The following is an 18,768-nucleotide window of genomic DNA, read 5'->3' as shown; positions in this document are numbered from 1 at the left end:
AGGCAGGTGGATAACCTGAGGTCAGGAGTTTGAGACCAGACTGGCCAACATGGTGAAACCCTGTCTCTACTAAAAATACAAAAAATTAGCTGGGCTGGTGGTGGATGCTTGTAATCCCAGCTACTCGGGAGACTGAGGCAGGAGAATCACTTGAACCCCGGAGGTGGAGATTGCAGTGAGCCAAGATTGTGCCACTGCACTCCAGCCTGGGCAACAAGAGCGAAACTTCATCTCAAAATAAATAAATACATAAATAAAAGTACTCATAATGTTAGCAATGATTTAACTAAACTTGATTAGTGTCAATAAAGGCCATTCATAAATTATATAGAAATAAATGTTTCATTCTGTTTGCTGGCTTTGATTTCACTCATTCATCACATTCTCATCAAGCGCATACTACAGGCAAGGTCCGGGTGGGCACGGGGTTCTAGCAGGTAACAAGATTTGGATTAGCTGGGCATGGTGGCATGCACCTGTAGTCCCTGCTACTCAGAAGGCTGAGGCGGGAGGATTGCTTAAGCCCCAGAGGTCAAGAATGCAGTGAGCCATGATTGCGCCACTGCATTCCAGCCTGGGCAACAGACAGAGACCCTGTCTCAAAAAAGAAAAAAAAAAACGAGGAAAATGTGGTCCCTGGTATCCTAGGGTTTACTGTCTTCGGGGAAATTCAAATAGCTACTCCATTCATTAAGCACAACTTGGTGGCTATACATTACCTCTTACCCAAGTATTTCCATACACTCTGTCCATAGGATTTTGTGAATCCTCGCCATACCTCCTCAAGGTAGAAAAAGGGACTACATCATTTCTTCTATCAGGCTAACTTGAAAAGCAATTAGATATATTTTTGTCCACAAACAGGAAACATTCTATGCCTAAACTATGTTATTATATAATAAATATTGTAGACAGATGCATTATAGACAGACTACAGAGGCAAGTCTGAATTTGTTCGAAGATGTGTCTGTTTTCTGAACTCCACATTTCATCAAATCATACACTGCTCTGAGCCTAATCCTTTGGTGTTCATTATCTCCCTTGATTCTGTTGTAAATTGATCCATGCACAAATTTATTGTGACAGCTGAACTAACAGAACCCTTGTCATAAGCACCGTTGTGATAGGCACACAAAGAAACTAAATACCAGGCAACATTACAGAAGGGATTAGAACTAGAGCTAACATACCTGAAATTCACATTATGGTGAAAGCTTTTCAACTCAGTTCATTACCCTAATCAGAAATGAAAAGTTTCTACCCAACAAAAAGAAAATCTTGTCAATATTTCCTATGACTATGCCATATCAGACATCCTAAAGACTTCACTGGCCTGTCTGCTGGGTTTTTAAGCGAATTTGTAAGGAAGGGGGTCCTGGTGTTTTTCCTTGCTGTCATCATTTCTAGGTTCCTGGAGCTTTTGAGGTTTTGGAACCAAGAATGTAGCATGAGTCAACTCCAGAGGAGTAGTCCACTCATCTTCCTTCTCATTTTCTTACTTTGCTTTTGCCTCAATTCCATTCTATCCTTCATCCCTCCATCCAATCAACATTTGTGGAGCAGCATTATTCTGATGTTTTTTCCCTTTTCCGACATCAAAGCATGTACAAACACTGTCTTCTGTGCCACGGCACAAATGCTAATCCCCAAGTATGCATTCCATCAGCTGGTAGATGCTAACAGGGCACTCATTTTGAAGAAAGTTGAACTTAGGCTATATTCTATGTAACTGACATATAAAATTATCAACCAAAAAAGTATTTGAGGTTAAATAAAAATCAGTCAGACCACTTTTCTTTTTTAATAAAAGCACCTGAATTTACATATCTAGAATTCGTTTTGATCATCACAAAGTAAATGCGATGAAGTTGGATGACAAACTTAATGTTGAAATTTAAATATAGAGAAACAAGAATAGGCTAGGCATGGTGATTCACGCCTGTAATCCCAATACTTTGGGAGGCTGAGGTGGGAGGATTGCTTGAGCCCAGGAGTTTGAGATGAGCCTGGGCAACACAGTGAGACCTCATCTCTACAGAAAGAAAAAGAGACAGAGAGAGAGAGAAAGAGAAACAAGAACATAATTAGTAATTAGAAAGGTACTCTTGGAACAATTGTTGAACTCACATGGAGATGTGGACGCCTGCTTAGGGGAGAGGCTGACCTTTAAGAGCTACAGAGGCAAGTCTGTCATCAAACCATGACAAAGAGTTGTCTCCTTCAGATATCCTTTTCCAATTTTATTTTCTTTAATTTCTTTTCGATTCCTATAAGATAAACTCTGATTTCAAAAACATGAAAGCACAAAACATCACTTTAGAAATTATCGACAGCATTCATCACTGAAAAAAAGAGTTTCATTGATGGATGGTCATTATTAGCACAAGGGAATCCAACATTTGCATAGAAGTCTAGTCTATAAAATCAAAGCCATCTCACTGAACAAGGAAAGGAGACAGGAAGGAAGATGATGTCTCTCTCTGTATATATAATGACACTTCACCAACCCAAACAGGACCTGCTGCCATGCTTCTCTGAGAAGGGGAACAGTGGTTGACATTCATTGGGGCACTGAGCCTGGAGCTTTGTGTGGATTATCTCATTCAATCTTTCCAACAACTCCATAAGATAGGACTATTGTTATCCCCATTATATAGTTGAGGAAATTATAGCATCTTTTTTTTTTTTTTAATAGAGACAGGGCCTCGCCATGTTGCCCAGGCTGGTCTCAAACTCCTGGCCTCAAGAGATCCTCCTGCCTTGGCCTTTTAAAGTGCTGGGATTACAGGCATGAGCCACCATACCTGGCCATTATAGCATCTTTATCTAAGAGGCGCACACAGCTAGTGGGTGGCACAGCTTAGGCTTAACCCCAAGGAAGTCTGATTCCACTTTGAAGATTTAGCTGCTTTTAAAAGCAAATTGTGGTCCCAGAGCCTGCACCATCAGCATGACCTGGGAATTTTTTTTTTCAGTGCCGAATCTTGGGCTCTACCCCAGAATCTGAACCAGATTCTTCTGTATTTTAACAAGATCCCCAGATGATTAAGTTACCTATGGAGTCACCAGGGAAGGCATACAGGAGCTACTTGGAGAGACTGAACTGGATTGAACAATCCTATATGAATACACAGGATTGCTGGATTGGGATGTCCTTCATTCTCCACAGGGGTTGCTGCCTATCTTAGTGTGGTCTCTGTCCTCATACTAACATGCCATGGTCAGCACGAGAGATAATATAAGGATATTGATTTAGCCATGAATCAAAGGCCTGAGCTGGTTTAAGTGAGCTCCATGCTGGGGAGGGAGATTTTTCCCAAGCTTCCTTCATTTCACAGAATTAGCTGGGTTTGCTAATCCTCTGCCTTGGCTAGATCAGGAGAAAAAAAAAAAAAAAAAAAGAGGCCTTCTAATTTCTCTTCTGAAATTAAGGTTAATATGGCTGGGCACGGTGGCTCGTGCCTGTAATCCCAGCACTTTGGGAGGCCAAGGTGGGCGAATCACTTGAGGTCAGGAGTTCGAGACCAGCCTGGCCAACATAGTGAAATCCCGTCTGTACAAAAAATACAAAAATTATCTGAGCATGGTGGCGGGCACCTGAAATCCCAGCTACTGAGGAGGCTGAGGCAGGAGAATCGCTTGAACTCAGGAGGCAGAAGCTGCAGGGAGCCGAGATTGCACTATTGCACTCCAGCCTGGGTGACAGAGAGAGAGACTCCATCTCACAAAAAAGGTTAATACTTGCTCTGCTTTGCACTCTAAGAGGGGCGGACAGACCCACCTCACCAATGCAATGTGGCTGCTTGCCAGGCTTGGTCACTGTGTCTACGTTTCACTCTGTCTGAGTACAGAGTACAAAGGCCAATGGTCAAAAGAAGGTGTCTGTGGCTGGGCACGGTGGCTCACATCTGTAATCCCAGCACTTCGGATGGGTGAATCGCTTGAGCCCAGGAGGCTAGCCTGGGCAACATAGCAAGATCCTGTCTCAAAAAAAAAAAAAAAAAAAAGGCAAGTGTGCTTGAGATGGGAGTTAGCAGTTAGCAACTGTGTGGCTGGGATAGAAGACTGAAATTTTACAACAGAGCAGTCCCCCACCAGACATTTGGGCCTCAAGCATGGGGGGGTCTGTGCACCCTGAGAGCCACTGGCACCAGAGAGAGCACTGGGGAGAGCCAGGAGGAGAAAGATCTAAGGTCTTTCTGCTGACTGATTGCTGCTTCTACTCTCTCAAGTTAGGCACCTACATGCAATTCAGATGACTTCAGTTCCATGCTTAGGAAAATAATAGATCATATTAAGCAAAGGGGGGATTTTCTTTTCCAGAATGAAAAGCCACTTGTAACAAAGCACAGGTTGTCCACTCACAACCTGATACACCTTTGAGGCCAGCATTAAGCCTCCTGGCGTAAACATTTGAAAACTGAATTGAATGAGCTTCTTCATAAAGCAAAGCATAAGAAAAAGCTGCAACTTAGGAAGAAGTAGGTTTGACCAAAAATCATGAACATAATTAAACTGGAAGCTTTCAATAAGATTAGAACAGAAAACAAAAATCTGCCTTTTCACCCATCATCAAACTTCAGAGTCTCCAGGAGGAATATTAGAGAAGTTTAGGGGGCAGTGAGAAGTCAAGTCAACCACATGTACCCTTGAGATGATGTGATGAGAAGGGCAGTTTATCTCTGTGGTCTTCCTCCCAAAAACCCGTAACTCCAGTGTCATCATGAGAAAAATACCAGACAAATTCCAGTTGAGGAATCTTCCACAAAATACCTAACCAGCGCTCCTCAAAACTGTCAGAGCCATCAAAAACAAGGACAATCTGAGAAACTCTTAGCCAAGAGGAGCCGAAGGAGGCATAATGACTACATGCAATGTGGGATTCTGGATGGGACGCTGGAAGTGAAACAGGACGTTAGAGAAAAACTAAGAACGTCTGACTAAAGCATGGACTCTACTTAGTAATCATGTAACAGACTTGGTTCATTAATTGTGACAAACATATCCTACTAATATGTTTAAAAAGAGAAAAGTGAGTGTGCAATATGTGAGAACTCTCTGTACTAACTTCATAATTTTTCTGTAAATTATTTTAAAATAAAATTTATTTTTAAAAATTATAGCAGGGAGGCCGAGGCAGGAGGATCACTTGAGGCTAGCAGTTTGAGACCAGCCTGGGTAACATAGTGAGACCTTGTCTTTACAAAAAATAAAAAATTAGCCGGGTATGGTGCTGCACAGCGGTAGTCTCAGCTACTCGGGAGGCAGAGGCAGGAGGATCACTTGAATCCAGGAGGCTGAGGCTGTCCTCAGCCTGGGTGACAGAGTGAGACCCTGTCTCAAAAAAAAAAAGTAAATTAAAATAAAAGATAAAAAAATTATAGCAGCAAAAATATAAGAGCAAGTAATCTAGCTAAATAAGAAGACCTGGTAGCCTTAGAAAAACTGTCCCATAAACTGTGGCCATTCGCATACCACTTTTATGATTTTTGAATATTTCTTTACCATTTGTGCTATTATTGACTTAATATTTTTGTCACCATTTTTCTTTAAATAAATTTACTTTTTTAAAAAGTGAGGAAGGCCAGGTGAGGTGGCTCACACCTATAATCCCAGCACTTTGGGAGGCTGAGGCAGGTGGATTGCTTGAGTCCAGGAGTTAGGGACCAGGTTGGGCAACATGGCAAAATGTCAACTCTCCAAAGAACAAAAAAAAATTAGCCAGGTGTGGTGGTGCATCCCCATAGTCCCAGCTGCTGGGCTGAGGTGGGAGGTTGAGGCTGTAGTGAGTTGTGATTGTGCCACTGCATTCCAGCCTGGGTGACAGAGTGAGACCCTGTCTCTAAAAAAAAAAAAAAAAAAAAAAAAAAAAAAAAAAAAAAAAAAAAAAAAAAAAAAAAAAAAAAAAAAAAAAAAAATGAACAAAGAAAAATTTAAAAAGTGAGGAAATCAACAAACTCAGGGATCTAGAACTTGATCTAAACAAATAAAAAAAGCTGGGTGCGGTGGCTCACACCTGTAATCCCAACACTTTGGAAGGCCGAGGCAGGTGGATCACCTTAGGTCAGGAGTTCGAGGTCAGCCTGATCAACATGGTGAAACCCCGTCTCTACTAAATATACAAAAATTAGCCGGGCATGGTGGCACACGTCTGTAATCCCAGCTACTCCGGACACTGATGCAGGAGAATCACTTGAACCCGGGAGAAGGAGGTTGCAGCAAGCCAAGATCACAGCACCGCACTCCAGCCTGGGCGACAGAGCAAGACTCTGCCTCAAAAAAAAAAAAAAAAAGGCCGGGCACGGTGGCTCACGCTTGTAATCCCAGCACTTTGGGAGGCTGAGGCGGGCGGATCACGAGGTCAGGGGATCGAGACCACGGTGAAACCAAACAGGGGATGGCTGAACCGAACGGAATGCTGAGCGAGATTCCATGAACCAACCTGGGGACGACGGGACCCGTTGTCTCACTATGTTGGTTAGGCTGGTCTCGAACTCCTGGCCTAAAGAGCAAGCTTCCTGCCTCAGTCTCCCAAAGTGCTGGGATTACAGGCATGAGTCACCATTCCTGGCCCAGACTATATTCTCAGTGCATTATACGTATTAACTTATTTATTCCTCAGCTCTATGAAGTACTATTATTGATCCTATTTTGTAGATGAAGCAGCATGGAGAGGGTCAGTACCTGGCTCAAAGTCACACAACTAATAACTGATCCTGAACGAGGATTTGAACCCAGTCTAACTCCAGGCCCACATTCTTAATCAGCACTCTATACTGTCTTTCAGTTGAAATGAAATGTTGAAATTCATACCCACACATTAATGCAAGGTGTACAGGTAACCAGAACCTCCCATAACATCTAGTCTACAGGTGCTATACCTGTAGACTAAGTACCAAGTAAAGGAAATTAGCAAAAAAGAAACTGTGGTTTATATCAGAGTTTTGAGAAAACGGGAAGAGGCAGAAACAGGTACACACACAAAAATCACCTTACAGAAAAAAAAAAGAGAGAGAGAGAAGGTTCATTATCATTATCATTAACAGTGAGGAAAAGAAATAAGCAAAGAGAATGTTTTAGGGAGAAATTTCAGTGAAAGTCCTTGCTGGGGTGGCTGAAGGCAGATGTTATCCCTAAGCAAAAGAAACTACTAGTGAAAATGACAGAGCAGCTGGAATGCACATCCCAACACTTCCTTTTTTATTTTAATTTTAATTTTATTTATTTTTTTGAGATGGAGTCTCGCTCTGTCACCCAGGCTGCAGTGCAGTGGCACAATCTCAGTTCACTGCAACCTCTACCTCCCAGGTTCAAGTGATTCTCCTGCCTCAGCCTCCTGAGTAGCTGGGACAACAAGCACGCGCCACCATGCCCAGCTAATTTATTTTGTATTTTTAGTAGAGATGGGGTTTCACCATGTTGGCCAAGCTGGTCTCCAACTCCTGACCTCAGGTGATCCTCTTGCCTCGGCCTCCCAAAGTGCTGTGATCACAGGCATGAGCCACTGCACCCAGCCACCAACACTTCCTGATCTTTTCAATGTCATGACATACACAGAATATGATATTTGTGCATCACACTGCAACAAATGGAGGAAGCTGCTTCCAGATGGCTCAGGCTGTCAAGATCCCACCTGGCTGCCCTAAAGTCTAGGAGAAATGCTGGCATGGCTATAATCCATTCTCACAGGCTGGGAAACTCTGACATAAACAACTTAGGTAATACTAAATCATGCACACCAGCATTGCCTGTCTTATTTCACCCACCTTCATAAGAGGATTTAGCTGCTAAAAACCATGTGGGGCTGGGCATGGTAGTTCATGCCTGTAATCCTAGCACTTTGAGAGGCTGACTGAGGTATTAGGGTTGCTTGAAGCCAGGAGTTCAAGACCAGCCTGGGCAGCATAGTGAGAACCAGTCTCTACCAAAAAAAAAAAAAAAACTTAAAAAATAAAATAAAAACAATGTGGATTGTTGTTGTTTTCAATCTTCATCCTTAAAGGACAAAGCTCAGACACCCTTGATTATATACAATGAATGAACTTGAGAGCCCAAAGGCAATTCCCAAGAAGTGGTTCAAGGACTGTGAACAACAGCAATAGCCCTGAGATGGGTGAAGAAACTTCTGAGGTCATTACAGTACTTTCAAGACATAAACACACCTGGAGAGCTATAGTCTGGCATTTTGCTTTAAAAAAAAATTACGGTGAGGCACAGTGGCTCATGGCTGTAATCCCAGCACCTTAGGAGGCTGAGGTGGAAGGATAATTTGGGCCCAGGAGTCCAAGCTGCAGTGAGCTATGATTGCACCATTGCACTCCAGCCTGGGCAACAGAGCAAGATCCTGTCTCTAAAAAAGAAAAAAAATTACCTAGTACTTCTCACACTTATACACTCTAGGATTAGAAGCCTTGTCAAGTTTTTTTTGTTTTGTTTTTTTTTTTTTTGAGACAGGGTCTTGCTCTATTGCCCAGGCTGGAGTGCAGTGGCGCGATCTCGGCTCACTGCAAGCTCCGCCTCCCAGGTTCATGCCATTCTCCTGTCTCAGCCTCCTGAATAGCTGGGACTACAGGCGCCTGACACCGCCCCCAGCTAATTTTTTTTGTATTTTTAGTAGAGACGGGGTTTCACCGTGTTAGCCAGGATGGTCTCGATCTCCTGACCTCGTGATCCTCCTGCCTCGGCCTCCCAAAGTGCTGGGATTACAGGCTTGGGCCACCACGCCTGGCCTGCCTCGTCAAGTTTTTATCAGCTTTGGTGAGACTTTCATTAACCCCCACACATATTCAGGGTTTCTTTCAACTTGATATTGTAAAACATTAACATAGAAGTGAAACTGTACACATGAGCTGGATGTGGGGCCACCTTACAGAAGCATGATTTTTTTTTTTTTTTTTTGAGAGGGATTTTTGCTCTTGTCACCCAAGCTGGAGTGCAATGGCATGATCTCTGCCCACTGTAACCTCTGCCTCCCAGGCTCAAGAGATTCACCTGCCTCAGCTTCCCGAGTAGCTGGGATTACAGGTCCTAGCTACCACCAGCTGCAACCACATCTAGCAAATTTTTGTATTTTTAGTAGAGATGAGGTTTCACCATGTTGGCCAGGCTGGTCTTGAACTCCTGATCTCAGGTGATCCACCCACCTCGGCCTCCCAAAGTGCTGGGATTACAGGCGTGAGCCACTGCCCTCAGCCCAGAAGCATGATTTAATGGTAGACAATCAAGCGTTGTTTTACAGTGTTAACCTTTTCCTGCATAGCTAGGAGGCTCTCTTCACAACCCAACACTCTCTTCCCAAGCCCATCTTGGCCAATATTACCTTTCAGTTTCTGGTATTCATTAGGTTCTGATTCCTCCTCTGCTTTTCTGAGTAATACTCTTACCTCCCTGAATCCCCATCTCTGTCAATCACCCATTCGCCCATCCAACTACTCAACAGTTACTATTGCTTGCCTTTTTCTTTTCTTTCCTTCTTTTTTTTGAGATGGAGTTTCACTCTTGTTGCCCAGGCTGGAGTGTAATGGCGCAATCTCGGCTCACTGTAACCTCCACCTCCTGGGTTCAAGCGATTCTCCTGCCTCAGCCTCCTGAGTAGCTGGGATTACAGGCATGCGCATACCTGTAAAAAATTAGCCACCACACCTGGCTAATTTTTTGTATTTTTAGTAGAGATGGGGTTTCTCCATGTTGGTCAGGCTGGTCTCGAACTCCTGACCTCAGGTGATCTGCCCACCTTGGCCAACCAAAGTGCTGGGATTATAGGCGTGAGCCACTGCGCCGGGCCTCTTTTTTCTTTGCTTTAGAGAGAAGTCTCACTGTGTTGCCCAGGCTGGAGTATAGTGGTGCTTGACCCCCTGATTCTCCCACTTCAGCCTCCCAAGTAGCTGGGATTACAGGCTCGAGCGTCCACACTCAGCTGATTGCGTGTGTTCTATGTGTAAGGCCACACTACAAGTTTCTTGCAGAACTAGGACCAGATCCCAGATGGAACTGGAAGTTGTGAAAAGAACAGGGGCTTTGGAGTCACACACATTAGCCATGTACCCCAGGTCCATCCATCCATGTACTAAGTAGGCTTACTAGACCTACTAGCTCTGAGACCAGGGCAAGTGACTTATCTGCACTAAGCTTCCGTTTTCTAGCTGTATTTGGTGCAACTAATGTTTGCATTTTAAGGCTGCAAGGATTAAATGAGATCACAAACTAAAGCACCCGAAACCAAGTGCGTGCTCCCTACCTTGTCTCCTTACTTCTGTCCCACGTGTATGGTTCGATGTGGCTGTACAAATGTCTGAAAGTTTTCCGTTTTAGAAAAAGATTTACTTTGTTGTTGATGACTGTGTAAACTGCTTCAACTCTTACAGAACACATTTAGACAATTATCTATCAAAATTATCAGTGCGTACACCCTTTGACCTAGTAATGCCACTCCTGGGAAACTGTCCTACAGATACACTTGCACACATTCAAAATGACGTAGGCACAAAGGAATTCATGGTAGTCTTGTCTGCAACAGGAAAAGACTGCAAACAAATTAAATGTCCCTCAATAGGCGGACTGGTTAAATAAATCAGGGAACAGATTATTATGCAGGTATAAAAAAGGATAAAGAAGTTCTCTGCGTATCAATATGGAAAAATCTCCACAGTGATAGGTGAAAAAAACAAAGTAAGGAACAGTGGGTATAGTACACTACATTTTATAAATAAAGATGAGAGAAGGAAATAATATTTGCAATGCATAAAGAAACTTTGAAAGAATATATAAAAAAAAACCCTAAAATAATAAGTGTTCATTCATGGGTGTGATTCGAACTAAATAGATGATGAGGAGGGGGTGGAAGGTGTACTTTTCAGGCCTGCCTTTTCCAAATATTTTCACATTTTTGAACGATGTATGTAGTTTTTTTATTCCATTTCAATTAGCTGTATGCAATCGCCAGGCCTACCACAAAGACATACCAAATGCTATTTAAGTGCCAGGCTCCAGAAAGGACACAAAGGCACACATTTGAAAGAAAAAAAAATCCCATTTATATAGTTTCTATATGCAAGAAAAGCCTATACAAATTAAATTTAATGTTAATGATGTTTCTTCTTCAATTCAAAAGGAAAAAACTTTTGTCTAGTTAGGACCAGATGACCTAACTAGATGTCACAGTGTGAAATACTGGGTGAAAACCGAAGGTATGACTGCAGTACAAAGAACAATTCACATAACTGTGTGAAATTCAAGCTTCATCTGATTGCCTAGGCAGCATGGACAGCAAGCAGCTAGTGAAAGTTCAGGTTAGAACAAACAAATGATTACAGCTGTCCGTGGAAATGTACACATTAACCTAGCAATGAACTTGTCAATAATTACCACCTATTTACCTTGTCCATGTTTGGTGCTTGGGCTGCAACACCTTGGAAAGAAGTCTGCCAAAACAGATCCCATTTATATTAGGAAAGAATGGAGCAGTGATTATCCATGTTAGCAGAGGGCTAGAAACACTGGGAGGAGGGTTTGGATGTGAACGTCTAGACACCTTCAGGCACATTAAGGTCTGTGGAGTCAATAAAACCTTTGTGTTCAGATTGCATCGGATCCTCAGGACACTCAAAAGAACAGAAATTGTCCTAATATTTAAAACTTGCTTCCACAAACACAAGAAATTCCAAACTCAATTTGTCTAATTATCCTTTGGAAAGAAAAGTCTCTTTCCTCACACATTTCAGGGCATGTTATAAAAATCGATGTGACTACCACATATTAGGCACTGTTCTACGCTTTGAGGAGCACTGAATAATTGTTTACAATCAGAGTCTTCACCTCTGTTCTCCCCAACACACACACCTATCTGGTCAGTCATCTTGGGAGGTGATAGGAAGAAGCTCTATGAGATTCAATGTCTAATGGGTCAGGGCAAATGTCCCCACATAATCAGTAGAATAGATTATTCCTGTGCAACCTAATGTCTACCTACTAGTAGCTGCTGTCTGATTTAAACTTATAAGATAGGCTGGGCACAGTGACTAATACCTGTGATCCCAGCACTTTGGGAGGCCGAGGTGGGAGGATCACTTGAGCTCAGAAGTTCAAGACCAGCCTGGGCAACATAGCAAGACCCTGTCACAATTTTTTTAATAAAAAATAAAATATATAATATTTGTATAACATATTATACTATATATCTTATTTAGGGATTAGACTAATATTTAGAATCATAATAAGGGATTATTCTATCCCTAAAAAATATATATAGTATAGGCCAGGCACGGTGGCTCACTCTTGTAATCCCAGTACTTTGGAAGGCTGAGGCGGGTGGATCACCTGAGGTCGGGAGTTCGAGACCAGCCTGACCAACATGGAGAAACCCGATCTCTACTAAAAATACAAAATTAGCCGGGTGTGGTGGCACATGCCTGTAATCTCAGCTACTCGGGAGGCTGAGGCAGTAGAATCGCTTGAACCTGGGAGGCTGAGGTTGCAGTGAGCTGAGATCATGCCATTGCACTCCAGCCTGGGCAACAAGAGTGAAACGCCATCTTAAAAAAAAAAAAAAAGATATATATAGTCTAATGTGTTTATCGTATTGATTTCATTGTTTTTATGGTGGGTGACCACACACACAATGGGGATCCAGAGTGATCTGAGTCAAAAAAAATATTTAAATCCAGTTAGCAGAAGTTGGTTTAAACATATAGGTTCATTTTTTTTTTTAATTGAGTCTCACTCTGTTGCTCAGACTGAAGTGCAGTCGCTCAATCATAGTTCACTGCAGCCTTGAACTCCTGGGCTCAAGCACTCCTCTCACCTCAGCCTCCTGAGTAGCTGGGACTACCGGCCTGTACCACCAAGGGCTACATTCCCTGAAATACATGTTTTAATTTTTAAAAAAAAAATTTTTACATACAGGGTCTTACTATGTTTCCCAGACTGGTTTTGAACTCCTGGCCTCAAGCAATCCTCTCACATCAGCCTCCAAAGCCATTGGGATTATAGGCATGAGCCACTGTGCCCAACAAAGCATATGAGTTCAAAGCCCAGCTCTGATTCTTAGAAGCCCTGTGACCTTGGGTAAATTATTTACTTTTATCTATAAAAACAGGACAACCATAATATTTAGTCATAACATTGTTATAAGGATTAAATGAAGTAATTCATTCAACAAATAATTACTGAGGACCTATTATATGCCAAGCATTGTTAGGCACTGAGAGTACAGTGAATAAATGCATGTACCAGACATGTAATAAACTTGGACTGTTTTTGTCTAAAAGTATGTATACACAAGCTTGGGGTTGTATATAGGATTTAAAGAAGTTTCAAGCTGCAGAAACAGGAATGAATTATTTATCGGGCCTAAGATCATGAAGCTGAAATGCTGACGAACACAGAATAGTATCTAATTACAAGAGAGTATTGTTTGATCGAGGGTTAGAAGCAAATAGACCTGTTGATTGATTCAACGTGTGTGTTGAGCAATTTATGCCGCATATTAGGTTAATTTTCTAAAGGCTAGAACTGGTCGTCAGGCATTTTAACATCTCTTCCATAACAACATCTATGAAAACTCAGAACAGCAATGAAAGCAAGAATAAAAAATGGAAGAGTGTAACTCACGTGGAATAGTTATCAATATGGATGATAAAATATTTTTAAAGACAAAGTTATTCATTATTTCCTGAGAGGATTAAAAATTGCATTCCACCTATTGAATACTTTTGCCCCAAGAGTTACATTCCCTGAAATACATGTTTTAATCAGTTTAAAACTATGTAATGGTGACTCAGTACTCTGCTTGTTAAACCAGGATGCTACTCCTAGGATAACTGAAGCACAGCACGGGGTAAGAGAAGTCAGAATAATAAAATGTATCTTCCTGAAGCATCCGTTTTCCCTCAGCTTTTCATATTGAAACCCACAAAAATGTATCATAGTACAGAATGCAAAACTCTACTTAATTTCATAACATAAAACACAAAACATTGGAGAAACTCCTTGCTCTGTCCTCTCCTTGGGGGTATGGAAGCTCTGGGCTCTTTAGGAGAATAGTTAGTGAGCACTGTGCATTAGAAATGAATTTTTCCATCTTTTCACATTGTTGTCAGTGAGAAGGGGTTTGGAATCACTTTTATAATGTTTTTAATTTTTTTGTTTACTTCCTGACTTGTCATTGCTTTCTGTTATCTATGGAAACTAGAAATAAATTCTCATACACCACAAAAATAACAGCAACACAACATATTTCTGACTAGGACACAGCGGCTGAGCTTTGAAAAGCATTCATGACCTTCTGGTGCGCTCTACCAACAACATCAGAGAGGAAGACATTGCTGTTACTGCAATAACACAAGGTGCTAAGAGAAAACCTGTGAAAAGGAATTCACTCCAGTACAAAATCCCCGCTAAAGTTCGCCTTGCAGAAGACTGTAAACTAGCTTGATGGAGTTTGCTTAACCTCCATAACATTGTCCAAAATGTTAGCCATACAAAATCTAAGAAAAGTGAGTCGGCTGTGAAACCCTGTCATTCTCTAATTCGTGTATCTGCGTTTACACTTTTCACAGTACTTATCACTGTCAGAAACGATCTTAGCCAATTGTTTCACGTGTTTCTTTTCTGTCTCCTCCACCCTCAATCTCCACAAACAGGATCACTTGTATCTCCAGCATCTAGCCAAGCACCGGGGTATTATATAGCAGATGCTCAGCAAGTTTCTTGTTGAGTTTCTTCAGCAAGAGTCAGTGATGACCACTTTTGATCACACATACTTCTCAATTGATACTTAAGCCAAAGATAGGGGAAAGTGTGTCTGACCTATTCAGAGTGCAGGGACCCATTTGATGGAGTGAATGCTCCTCTGGATTCTCCGCATCTTTTGCCATCTTTGATGCTGAAACGCTAATGGGAGGGTAAATGGGGAAAAGTCTTTTTTGTTGTTGTTTTAGTAGAGACGGGGGAGCGGAAGATCTCGCTTTGTTACCCAGGATTTTCTCGAACTTCTGGTCTCAAGAGATCGTCCCGCCTCAGCCTCCCAAGTGCTGGGATTGCAGGCGTCAGCCACGGCCCCCAGCCTTGGGAGAAGGCCTTGATAGGACATTTCTCCTGTGTTTAAGGCAATGCCGAGGCTAACCGCCTTAGGGCTTCAACACCAACTCCCCGAGATCCCATCAGCGGACAAGGTGAGTCCAGCGCCCGGCCTCGGGCCCCGCGCGTCTGGCGGCGAGCGCCGCGGAGCGCACCAGGGCCGCCGCACCCGCGGTCACAGCAGCGCAGCTCCAGATTCGGGAGGAAATCGCGCTTTGTCCCGGGTTCTGCTCGCATCCTCCGGGGCGAGGCCCGGCTCCGGCCAGGCGGGGTGGCCATGGGGCACACCCTTTGGACCTCCCGGGGAGTTAGCCCACCCGAGTCCCCAGCCCGGGCGCGGGCGGCGCCGGTCCCCTGCTCACCGCTGGGGAACCTGCTGCTGTCGCCGGCCTTGTTGAGGGCGCTGCTGGAGCAGCCCATCGCGGGGAGCGCAGACACCTGTCTCAGCCCCGCGCGGGTGTCGGCCCGGAGCCGGGATCCGAAAGCAACCGCACCCGTAGCCGCGGAAGTTTCTCCAGCTCTGCAGCCCGGCTCCCTTGAGCGTAGAGCGCAAGCGCGCAGCGGGGCTAGTGGTGGGGGTGCGCACCTGGAGGAGGAAGGGAGCTGGCAGGAGGTGGAAGGAGCCTGGGAGGGCAAAGCGGAAGACAGCGGGAGGGCCAGGACGCAGAGGAGGGCAGGGACGAGTAGAGCCCAGGAGACAGGAGGGGAGACGGTGGAGGAAATGGCACAGAAAGGAAAAGCCCCTAAAGCAGGGATAGGGAGGATGTCAGGGGGCGAGGGCGAAGCGCTGGGAGGTATCATCTGACTCATCACTAAATAGCCAGGGAGGCGAGGCGGCCTTGGGACTACGGGCTATTGATTGGTAGACTAGATGTGCGATGACAGTCTTATTTTCTTACATAACTACAATTACCACAGGAAGTTTAACTTTGATACAGTACGATTTAATCCACCCTCCATGTACCCTTTTTGCCAATTGTCCAATCCAGGACTGCACGTTGCATTTAGTTGTGTCTCTCTTTAGTTTGCTTTAATCTGAAGTAGTTCCTCCAGTCTTGCTTTGTCGTTCATGACTTTGACACTTATTAAGAGAATAGATCTTTTTTTTTTTTTTTTTTGAAACCGAGTCTCTCTCTGTTGCCCAGGCTGGAGTGCAGTGGCGCAATCTCTGCTCACTGCAACCTCTGCCTCCCGGGTTCAAGCGATTCTCCAGCCTCAGCCTCTGAAGCAGCTGGGATTACAGGCGCCTGCCACGGCGCCCAGCTAATTTTTGTAATTTTAGTAAAGACGGTGTTTCACCATATTGGTCAGGCTGGTTTCGAACTCCTGACCTCAGGTGATCCACCCGCCTTGGCCTCCCAAAGTGCTAAATTACAGGCGTGAGCCACTGCACTCGGCCTTTTTTTTTTTTTTTTCCCGGAGATGGAGTCTCACTGTGTCGCCAAGACTGGAGTGTAGTGGCGAGATCTCAGCTCACTGCAACCTCCACCTCCCTGGTTCAAGCAACTCTCCCTGCTTCAGCCTCCTGAGTAGCTGGGATTACAGGCATGTGCTACCACGTCTGGCTATTTTTTGTATTTTTTAGTAGAGACGGCATTTCACCATGTTGGCCAGGCTGGTCTTGAACTCCTGATCTCAGGTGATCTGCCCGCGTGGGACTCCCAAAGCGCTGGGATTACAGGTGTCAGCCACCGCACCCGCTGAGAACAGGCTTTTTTTTTTTTTTTTTTTTGAGACATAGTTTCACTCTTGTTGCCCAGGCTGGAGTGCAATGGCACAATCTCAGCTCACCACAACCTCCACCTCCTGGGTTCAAGCAATTCTCCTGCCTCAGCCTCCTGAGTAGCTGGGATTACATGCATGCGCTACCACATCCTGCTAATCTTGTATTTTTAGTAGAGATGGAGTTTCTCCATGTTGGTAAGGCTGGTCTCGAACTCCCGACCTCAGGTGATCCGCCTGCGTCAGCCTCCCAAAGTGCTGGGATTACAGGCATGAGCCATCGCGCCTGGCCAGGCCTTTTTTTAGAGAGAAAGAGGCCGGGCGCGGTAGCTCATGCCTATAATCCCAGCACTTTGGGAGGCTAAGGCAGGAGAATCTCTTGAACCCGGGAAGTGGAGTTTGCAGTGAGCCGAGCCTGCCCTCCAGCCTGGGTGACAGAGAAAGATTCCATCCAAAATAAATTTTTTTTGTAGAGACGGGAGTGTTGCCATGTTGCCCAGGCTGGTCTTGAACTCCTTATCTCAGGGGATCCTCCTCCCTCTGCCTCCTCAAGGGATTACAGGCATGAGACACTGTGCCTGTGATTTTCTAATTACATTATTCCTTCTATATTGATTAGCTGCCATTCTACTATGAAGTAAGGAAGTGCTTTTCCTGCCCCGCATTTATTCACTTACATCAGTGAGCACTCATGAAGTCTCACACTATCCAATGTAGTATGTTACCATCTGTCATAGTTTGCTAGGGGTGCTATAACAAAGTACCACAGACTGGATGGCTTGAAGTACAGACATGTATTTCCTCATAGTTCTTGAGATTAGAAGTCAAAGATCAAGATGTCAGCAGAACTGGTTTCTTCTGAGGGCTTCTCTTCTTGGCTGGTAGGTGGCCATCTTCTCCATGTCTTCACTTGATCTCCCCCTTGTGCTTCTGTGTCCTAATCTCCCCCTCTTATAAGGACACCAGTCATATTGGATTAGGGCCCATATAACCTTATTTTACCTTAATTACCCATTTAAAGGCTATATTTCCAAATACTGTACAGTCACATTCATAGGTTCTGGGGGTTAGGATTTCAGCATATAAGCGTCCAAGAAGATAATTCAGCCCATAATAACATCATTTTAAAATATTTGAGACAGCGTCTCACTCTGTCACCCAGGCTGGGGTGCAGTGGTGCAATCATAGCTCGCTGCAGCCGTAAGCTCCTGAGCTCAAGCAATCCTCCAGCCTCAGCCTCCTGAGTATCTAGGACTGTAGGAATGTGCCACCATGCCTGGGTAATTAAAAAAAAATTTTTAATAGAGATGGGGTCTTGCTATGTTACCCAGGCTGGTCTCAAATTCTTGGCCTCAAGTGATTCTCTGCCTTGACCTCTAAAAGCTGGGATTACAACACCATAATTATTTACTTTGATGCTCAAATTGCCTAAAATTTGCCATATTTGTCTATATGCATCATTGGATACACAGCCCTGGGCTTTACTATATGTTTAGAAGTCCCTCCCTTCCTTCTTTTTTTTCTTCCCTTCCTCCCTCTCTCCTTCTTTCTCCTCCTCCTGTTCCTCTCCCTTTTTTACTTTCCCTGTCTTCCTCTCCCTCTCTCCCCTGTAATTCAGGCCTGAAAAAGTCTTGGCCACCCAGCAATTGAATCACTAATCCCTTTGAATGCAGGGAGACTGGGTACCTTTGAAGAAGTGTCCTTCATAACAATACCAGTATGTACAGTGATTCTACCTTCTAGCCTTCCACCAAGGGTTATTGTGCCTCAAGGAAAGAGAAATATGTTGAAAGTGGCTAATGATTTGGCCATATGGTTAGAGATGTGGAAGGAAAAAGATTACAGGATTGGCACAAGGAGTTTAGGGGAAAGGAACTAGATGGAACTTTCAGAGCAAGTCTAGATTTGGGGAGTATTTGTGTCTTATGTAAATGCTTACAAAAGGCCCTGTATTAGTCAGCTTGGACTTCC

The 18,768-nt window shown here is 43.8% G+C and overlaps 1 protein-coding gene across 2 annotated transcripts in view; it reads right to left on the bottom strand.

Annotated features, from left to right (window-relative positions):
* Nucleotides 1–15,601, bottom strand: part of ERICH5 (glutamate rich 5) — a 28,871-nt gene extending 13,270 nt beyond the window's left edge. For both annotated transcript variants that reach the window (XM_032760109.2, XM_032760110.2), the window contains exon 1: nucleotides 15,438–15,601. In XM_032760109.2, the coding sequence (XP_032616000.1) occupies nucleotides 15,438–15,495 (58 nt within the window). In that variant the 5' untranslated portion in view covers nucleotides 15,496–15,601. The remainder of the gene's footprint in view (nucleotides 1–15,437) is intronic.
* Nucleotides 15,602–18,768: the final 3,167 nt, after the last annotated feature.

The sequence above is a fragment of the Hylobates moloch genome, unplaced genomic scaffold (genome assembly GCF_009828535.3).
Source record: "Hylobates moloch isolate HMO894 unplaced genomic scaffold, HMol_V3 SCAFFOLD_9, whole genome shotgun sequence".
NCBI classification, from domain to species: Eukaryota; Metazoa; Chordata; class Mammalia; order Primates; family Hylobatidae; genus Hylobates; species Hylobates moloch.
The sequence above is the reverse complement of the archived record's forward strand: the minus strand, read 5'-3'. Positions and strand labels throughout refer to the sequence as shown.